This window comes from Rhea americana, unplaced genomic scaffold, assembly GCF_003343005.1.
Source record: "Rhea americana isolate MKP2758 unplaced genomic scaffold, rheAme1 scaffold_198, whole genome shotgun sequence".
In the NCBI taxonomy this organism is placed as follows: Eukaryota; Metazoa; Chordata; class Aves; order Rheiformes; family Rheidae; genus Rhea; species Rhea americana.
The window spans coordinates 283,553-292,731 of record NW_028186127.1 but is presented as its reverse complement, the minus strand read 5'-3'; the positions used below and the strand labels follow the sequence as shown (position 1 = coordinate 292,731).

The 9,179-nt window shown below is 39.7% G+C and overlaps 1 protein-coding gene across 1 annotated transcript; it reads right to left on the bottom strand.

Moving 5' to 3' along the window:
- Positions 1-306: 306 nt before the first annotated feature.
- RGS21 (regulator of G protein signaling 21) lies at positions 307-2,810 on the bottom strand. The gene is made up of 3 exons (XM_085303204.1): positions 2,738-2,810; positions 1,114-1,280; positions 307-510 (listed from the first exon to the last, which is right to left on the bottom strand). The coding sequence occupies exons 1-3, from the start codon at positions 2,778-2,780 to the stop codon at positions 307-309; spliced, it is 414 nt and encodes a 137-aa protein (XP_085159330.1). The 5' UTR covers positions 2,781-2,810.
- Between the last annotated feature and the right edge of the window lie 6,369 nt (positions 2,811-9,179).

Genomic DNA, 9,179 nt, shown 5'->3' with positions numbered 1-9,179 from the left:
AAAACATTTTGCTTAAAAAAATGTAACTCCTTGACAAATAAGTATCTGAAAAATTATTAATAGAAGCCTTCTCTATGTCTAAAAATCTAGCTAAAATGCCTCAGCATATTTTATGTTGTTTCTYGAATATTTCTCCACCAACTTTATTAGAAAGAATGATAGGTATCTTGCACTGAAAAACAGGCTGGCAAAGGCAATTCTTAGATCTACTTTGTACGATGGCTTTAAGAAAGTGTTATCTATACCGAGTTGCCACGGAAGACGTTCACAAATCCATAATCCCTCGTGTCTTTGGCATTTACCTTCTCACAGAAACGGGAGCCGTCTTTTCTGGTTCCCATCCTGTTGCTGGTTCACTAGTTCCTTATACTCCTCTGACCTGAGAAACCTGGGGAAGGAGTCCTTTGCCATGAGACCATAGACCAACCTCTGCGCGTCGTCAAAGCAGCTGAGGCTGGGCTCTGAGATACTCTGAGAGATGTGCTTTCTGGTGTGATAGTCAATATTTATCTGTAGGGAAGAAGGAGGCATAAAATGGATTTCACAGTCAYTATCAAAAGTGAACCATCAGCGTAACAACTCGTGAGCACACATCTGGTAATTAACTAGCAAGCGTGTTCCATCACAGAAAGTCATTTTTACATAATCATCAAACTGACTGCTGTGACTGAAATATTTGCAAGCCGATGTTTTAATATTCATCATGTCAAAAATACCTGTACCAATGAAAATGCACAAATAGCGATCATTAATATTCTGATATACTGGTGCCTATGACACGGAGGAAATGGTGCTTATTGTGCTATAAAAGCAATCAGAGAAAACAAATGATACTGAACGTGTTTCCGTAAGYGTTAAGGTGGCAGTTTCAGAAGGCGTGCTAGGCCCGTGCCCGGTGTGAAGACCGYGTCCGAAGTATTATTTAACCATTAGGTGTCCTTGTTTGCTTCGCAGAGTTCCCCAGCGCTTTCACCCTGGCAAGCAGAGGACGTGAAAATGGAAGGAGAGCCACGGCGGACGGCATTTTCGGTCGTTCGAAGGAGTTTGGTTCTGAACTTCCTGCTTGGTTCCCATCCGCGGTGAGTGCCCAGAATATGTAMCCAAGCTATTTACCTCCTTTGGAGCATCAGCTTGTATGAAGTCAGAATAAATCTTCTGGGCTTTTGAGGCAATCTTAGCAGAGGACGTGGTTTTCTTGAAGTCCTCGCAGGCCAGCCAGAACTCAATGTTCTCCTCGCTGAACTCGGACTTCAGAAACGCTCTGAAGGCGGCCAAGCCRTCTGGAAAAGAGCAGACGAGGCGGTGGGGCGAGGACGACTGAAGGGTCTCTGCAGGTTATTTGTGTAACTATCGCGATACACGCGGTTTTTTGTCGCTGTTCTGGCTGTCAGCTAGGAACTGGTCCTGTAAGGCGGTTACGGGGCAGGTAAATAGCAGGTGAAACAGAAGCGATGATAAGGTGGCGAAGGGAGCTCTCTCTGAGCAGTAGGGACTGGGGAACGCTCCTAACGCCTGCCTGGCACGGCTCTTTGTAACGCTGAGAGGCTAGTCCGAAAGAGGTCTTAGAGACTGTGGTCTATAAAACAGTYTGAAGGGATGAGGCAATCAGTGGTTTGAGGCTGACAGTTCGTCTAAGACATACCCTGAAAATTAAGTCATACTGCGGTGCCTCTCCCAGAGGTAAGGGTGGCCCGGCTCAATAGCACTTACCCCTGCTTTCAAGGAACGACTAAGTTTTCGGTGCAGAGGTGGACTCTTGGACACTTTGTTCGGCATTGTGTGTGCTTTAAGAGAAAATAAAAATGAAACTCAAGCTGTTTTGGAAGAAGTTGTTTTGAAATGAATCCACATTGCAACTTCWTAGAAGAGAAAGGTGACTGCACCCAAACTTAGCCGTGCCTGTCGAGCCATCGCTGTTCAGAAACAGCGGGGAGGCATCCGGGCCCCAAAGCGCCAGCAGGAAAACGGCGCAGGTGCGAGGAAATTTGGAACAGCTCCGCACGGTTTGGGGTTTAAGGTCAGTGAGAATGAGATCTCTTGGAGAAATGACCTTGCAATTTTAGAAATAATCATGCTTTTGTTTTTCTATATACTGTAAATCAACGCAGAACACATGCATATTTTTTTTGTAGTGGGCATGTCTAAGAAAGTGGGGTTTTTATGCTTACGTTAGTGAAATGGGTTAGATATAACATGAATAGCAAAAATAAGCGTATCAGAATCTACTCTCCTTCAGCATCAAACTTGCTCAGTTATTCCCATTCTACTTGCTTAATTGCCATCACATGATCTTGAATTTGCACAGTTTATCAGGATGACTCAAGTTCAATTTCTGTTTGACTGTTTTGTTGTTTCGATGGTATTTGAAAACAGCATTACTCTTTGAAAAGCAAATAGCACAGCTGCTAAATGCATTTTTTTTAAAGAATACATTGCACTGGGTTTAACAACCAGTATCTACAGAAAATGGAAGTTCTTTCATATTAATTCTGCCTTGTTCAAAGTCCCTTAAACATTAATCAGAAAGAATATCGTGCTTGCAGCTTGCAGAAACGTTCTGCCGCCGGCTTTCAATGCACCGGCTCAAATGCCTCTAGCAAAGGAGCTGATGTAGTTCGAAGCACAGGGTGAGCTGCGCTGGAAAGCAGTGTGGAAACCTGATATTGGGGTTTGTGAGCAATGTTGATGCATGCTTCTTAAAATGTTTTTTTTTTTTTTTTTTTTTTTAACATCTTACCTTTATTGGCTAGTAGCGTATCCACAGATTGGGACCAGGCCATAGTTTCCCTAGGGGCTGACCTGTAGAAACAACATCTATCCTTGAAAACAGCATTGTGATCTTTTGCCGATGCAGTCTAGTAGTCTATCGTGGTTATTCTATCATTTGGGTCACGGGCTATCTCGCTGAGGGAGCGGGATGAGGCATTTGTAAGTGTTACCCTAGGTATGTATGCAAGTCAACAAAAAGTTTGACTCGTTTAAGGTGTAGAGAACCATGCAAGGGTTGCAAGGTCTGTGCCTAATCTTTTATGATCAGCTGATGATATACATTTGAAAAAGAAGTTTGAAAAATTTCCGATTACTTGATGTCTGAGTGATACAGATCTGACCATTCCCTGAAAACTTTCTATGTAGATAAATTTTTTTAAATCAGTCTTCCTGAATACTGTAATTTTAAAAGGCTCCTAATCATGTGTCTGACTAGATAGACCCATTTTTAAGGATATTTGGGGATTAATGTTTCTCACTGCATTTTAATTTCTTTTTCATCACACACTTTTCTATAATTTTGGACCTTTCAAGCGTCATTAAGCTTATTCCATTGTGCAATGAAATTAATTGCATAGCAAATCRTCACAGCAGCTGTGGAAGAACATGAATAACCATGAGGGTGCTGTAAACCACAGAGCAACCAGGTGTGTGTAATTAGGCTCCGCTTGCATTTTACRGGGTACTTATCACTGGATGCTGGTTCTTGATTGACAGCTCCTTACTTTTTCTGGGGAAGCATGGGGCCAGCTTCTCTAGTTAATCTGCCCACGCGCGGTGCACCTCAGACTGCGTTTGGAGGAACGTACCTGTCGGAGAGGGTAGTTTRAGGCCCTTGGGCTTGCTTGACTGCCAGCCACACGTCATTTCTGCACTGACGATTTAATTGAATAATGTCAGCTGTCCAGGCACTTGGATGGGAACAGACCACAATTCCCCAAAAGATAGTAATGCTGTCGAGATTTTCACGGTGGTGYAATATGCTGTACAATGACTGCTCAGTATATGTGATCTGACTGTATTTCAGATACTCAGAAACCACAGCCTGTGGTGCTCTCAAAGGTACTACGATCATCAGCGAGTCATCTGGTAATATTACCCCAGTACAAACATCACAAGTGCACAATACCGAGGTTGAGCAAAGTCAGCCCTTTCCATAAAAAGCAGCCAACAGTGCAAGGACTTTTATAGTTTTTGTCATGTACTTGCTCTGTTTGGAGTTTAGTAATTTCTGGACAGGAATTCTGGTATTTTGCTAAAATTTCCTAAGGAGAAAATTTGATCTTGGTATTAAAATAGCTTGCTGCTTGTGGAAATGTATTCACTATTCATTATATTCAATCTCAAACGAGAAAGAGAAACATGAATGTGTACTAGAGACCGGCTGGGAATCTCRTGCAGAACTATTACTAAGCTTTCTGTAAATCTGGATCCAGCTTACACTGCTCAAGTCCACAGCTTCAGTTCTCTGTTAACCCAGACTGGACTTTCAAAGTAGTTCAGCCCCATATTTGCTAGCTAATTTTAGCGTATTTCAAAAACTTCATCTATGAGGGCTCTGGCTTAAGATATCTTCAAATCTGATAACCGTGATGTAGATCCTTGGTTTGAGTTCCCAGCCTTTGGCAGCCTGCGGGAGAGCTAAAACTGTAGGAAATGAGGTATCAATCTGTTGGTTGCATGTTTCCTCCTTTTCCAATATTGTGTGATAAGGCCCATTGAGTTACTAAGTATTTAAATCTTCTGAACTTTCAGGCTTACTATTTGACATTGTAGTGATTTTCATCACTTGTTCTTTAGGTATCTTTAGGCATTTTTGTTCACTGAGTTATCCTCCAGAAACTGCTACCTTTATTTTAAAAATAATCAAACAAACAAAAATGCATCTGTTTAGTGAAAATAGGTACATAATTTTGGATCCCTGAACTGCATCTCAGCTAGATGCTAGCCTCATAGACAGTATGAAATGGTTCTTCTTATTCAATTAGTGTATTGACCTAAGAAATCATCTTCATTTGTGTATGTTCCTGAAAGGGTTGCCTTGTACTCACCTGAGTGCAATGTGAGAAAATGACCCACTCCCCAGCAGCTGTTTTGTTTTGCTGGTGTTTCCCCTCGATCAGGTTCAGTATGTTATTTCTCTTCAACACTTGCCCTCCGTTGAATCCGTTCCATACCCAGGCTTGCTTGGATAGTTCTGCTTTGTATAGCGTAACCTCAGCAGAAAAAAGGTAATGTTCTGTCAGTCCAAGCAATCAAAACAGGGACTTTCATTACCTTTCTTATATTGGGAGAAACCAAGATGATCTAGGYGCTGCTGGCACCTTAATAACATGGAACCACCTGTCATATGGGATGCAAATGTATTTTAATTGCAGCACTATGGAAATGGCTACCTTCCACCTTCCAATAGCGCTGCACAGATTGAGAAAAGTAAGGTTAATTTACAAAAATATGTATTTTTTCCATATGCATAACTTTGTGTGTCTTCAGTATGCCAAAGAATTSTTTTGCATAAAGAAATAAGCTGTTATTTTCCACCTAAGCAAAGTTTGTCCTTCAGGTAAAATGTTTTGATTTCAAGTTCTGTTTGTTAAAAATACTGAACAGCATTCTGGGTGCCTCATATATAGGATTTCCAAGTACTACAGAAACCTACATTAGCAGAGAATTGGAAAAAATTCTCAAGAAACTGTGCAACCTTGAAGATTCCCATTTAGTACTATCAGATTGTTCAGCACAGCTAACATCCTGGATGAATAAACTGTTATTTATGTAGCATCAGGCTTCAAAAAACTTCTTATTTKCACAGAAAGCCTTTATAATGCAAACTTGTGACTGGAGAAAGGTACAAATTGCACAAACTCAAGGAGATATGAAAGGTAGGCATTATGCCTCAAAAGGCTCTTGAGCCGTAATTCCCTGTATCGGTTACCTCTTGGATAGTGCCTTGCTGCCGGTCCGTACCAAGCCAAGTTGTGCTACGTAGTAAGCGAAAGGGAAAAACCAATGTTCTAATGTTCTTGGTTGCCTCTCTTAGTAAAGGGCTCTTGGCAGTGCATCTCCTGCCTTCTCCAGGGTGCCCACAGGCAGGTAATCTGGGCCAAATGCGGCTATGGTGTAGGAGATTACTGATCGCCTTTAGATGTAGGTAGTCCACATTAGGATATAATCCTTAAAAGCCTTGTCTTCCTTGATGAAAAATTGGAAGATGTAGAAATTTCAGATGAGTCTGGAATGTTATGAAGAGTTTCTGAAGAACTGCCAAGAGTTTCTGAAGAACACACGAGCTGCAGGTTGAAGAAACAACAGTTCAGAGTTGTCCTTACTTTAGGCTTAAGCTTAATGTTCTGTCCTGTTTGCAGACTGAAGATTGCTTTAACTTCCATAGGATTTTATTTCACTCTAGTTAATTTTAGTTAAGATTTATAGTGAGCACAAAGATAAAGGTTAAATCATAAATCTTAGATATTCAGACAATCTCCTGTGAGGAGTCATGCAAAYAGACGTAATCTAGAAAAGGAGACAGAGCAGCTACGGTATAAAAGCAGAGGGAGCTTTTACAAGCACAGCTCAATCTAGATGACTAGAGGGTTTTTTTTAAACAACAAAAAAAAAGAAGACAGCAACAAGAACATTAACAAGAGACAAATAGAGATGGAGGAGAGAAAAATATGTTTATGTCTTTGGCAGAAGGCTGCATGAAAGCTTACAGGTCATTTGATTGAGGCATTTGACTATAATGCAAAAAAAAGGGAGAGGCMCCCAGGACCGGTGTCTGGGCAAGGCATAAGTGTATAAGCATACGAACCAACAAGGAGAGGAAGATTTTATGCTTCCTTTTTTTTTTTTTTTTTAGCTGATATCTTTTGTGCATGTAAAGGAGAGGGAACTGTATTCAAAGTAGTAGCTAATTAAGGCAGACTGAACAACTGAGGAKGAAAAGAGAGGCCTGAGATTCTTTGGGTGAGGTTTCATTCCTCTTGTTTCTTGCTATCTGTTCAAAAACTAATCAAGTTATTCTTTACTTGGTAACAAATCCTGAAAGCCAAAGAAAATGTGTATATAGTTACATATTCCAATCTCTCCAAAACTGAACAAGAACAAAAGACAGTAACTTAGCTAATTTAATGTATCTRATTAGATCTAAATACTGAAACAGGAGACAAACCTTCATGCTATACATTTTAGCAGATTATTTCTCTTATTATTATTTGGGAGTCTGGAGACTTYGTGTACATAAGGAATAAAGCAAAGWGTTTATTTAAGGTGAAGTATTGTGCTGGTAAGAGGAGTTTTTGAGAGCTCTTACTCAATGTTGAATGACATATGTAAATCTAAAAAGCTTCTTTATAAAATAAATCCTGATAAAAATGCTTGCTTAATATGACTTATTATTATTATGGATATTATTTGCACTTTGTCAGTTAAACAACAGGGTTTACATAACTATGGCATTGACTCTGCCAAAACTAGAGAAGTTTTACTATATTCTCTGGCACTACTCAAAGGTTATACAACAAATACACCTATATGAGGCTAGGCCTTAATCTGATCAATCCTATATACCTGAATGCTGGAAAAGCATCAGAAACTTTTAATAAATCTGTTCATCTACCAGAGTTATGGTAGAGCACTGAGAAGGCTCTTTGGAATTTTGCAGAGAAGAAGAAGGAAAGATAAAATATTTAAGGAAACACAATATTTCGTGAAAATCATTCACAATAATAATAACGGCCTGTTTTCTGCTGAGACTGGAGTAGGCTGAATTTTATTGAGCTATTTTAAGTGATGTAACGTGTACTGCATCTATTTCACMTTTGCTCCATCAGGACGTATTACGCTGAAATCTGGAAATTCCATTTTTGGTCATATGATGATTGGAGTGCACAAAGACCACAGCGTTTTTCTCCTACTTACTCTCCCCTTTTCAAAAGTAAACCTACCTACTGAGCAAAACGATCAATAAAACTGTGTCTTCAGGAAAAAAAAAACAGTAAATGACACGAAGAATGAAGTACAGCTTTCTTTTCCTATATATATGTATATATATTCACACAGACGGAGCAGTCAAATTCACTGGAAGCTTTGCATGTAAAGATACATTCTTAAATTCTTCCTTTTAACAGCCAAAGTTGCCTGACTGAACAGCTCTTCTCCATCTCCTTAATTCAGAGCTGCCTTAATTGACTTTGCATTTGGAGGTGGGCATCCTACATGTTTTAATGCCCAAAGATAAGACTAAATTGTGYTTTTTTCCTCCATTTATTAACACATTTCTGACTTTGCTTGAGTGGTATCATTACCACTTTGTATCTGATGTATACTTTAGAAACTTACATTCTGAACTAAACCAAAATGTTGCAAAAATGAGTTCCTTAAATTCCCGAAATAGCTTTTTAGAAAAGGCATTGCTGTAGCCACTGTTACAAAACAAGTTTCTAGCACGTTTCCTTTTGCGCGTAGGAGCTTTTGCAGCTCAGCGCTCTGTGCGTTTGTGATTGATGCTGGAGTCGGATGCGAGTTTTCTTGATGACKTCTTTGCGCTGTATTGTTTGCGACTGACTTAGTTGCACTTGACACGCTGGAGCGTGGGTTTTGTGCGGCGTTAGGCTTTGTTCCTCCGACCAGGATGTATCTTCTTCTGTTGTTCATTTTCCACTTGCAAGAAACGGTTCAAAAGAAAAAAGGATCAAGAGCTGTTTTTATGTTTACTTTAAACACAGGTCCTAAAAATTTCAGTGAATGACAGATACCAAATAGGGGAGACTGACGACTCAAAAGACCATCTTATTTTGTAGGTGAAGACTCTGGCTTCATTTTTTCCTCACTGAAAGGAGCCTCTTCTAGAAAAGCACCCCTTGCTAGATAATGGTGTCATTTTAGCTTATCTTTGTGTATTCTGCTTTCCTTTTCCTGGATTTATCTTGAGTTCCTTCTTACARTAGTTTCCATGGCATGGTCTGCTGTAGTTTCTGTTTATCTTTGTAAMACACATGTATAAAGAGCTACCAAGAATATCTCGTTTGTTTTCATTATAAACCTCTCAAAAGGGACTAGCGCTGTCAGTAATACCAAATGATGGTTTTGAGAAAGGTCTCCCTGGAGATAATTAAAATTTTCTGTGTGTGTGAGTGTAAGGAAAGAAAAAGCATCTGTGGACTTGTATTTATTGTTGTAGACACTTTTGACTAACAAMTAGTTTTCTGTTCAGGAAGAAAAAGACTGAGTCAGGGTGCTATATTTGCCATTTGTTTGGCTTTGTTTTCAATAGTATTAAAAATATATATTTTTTCCTTATTTATTTTCTCAACAGCAAGAGTGAAGCTCCAGATTATCAGCTGATATGAACAAACATAGTCATACGAGTTGAAAATCTAGCTGCAAAGTTTAAGTTTTGTGCCTGYATT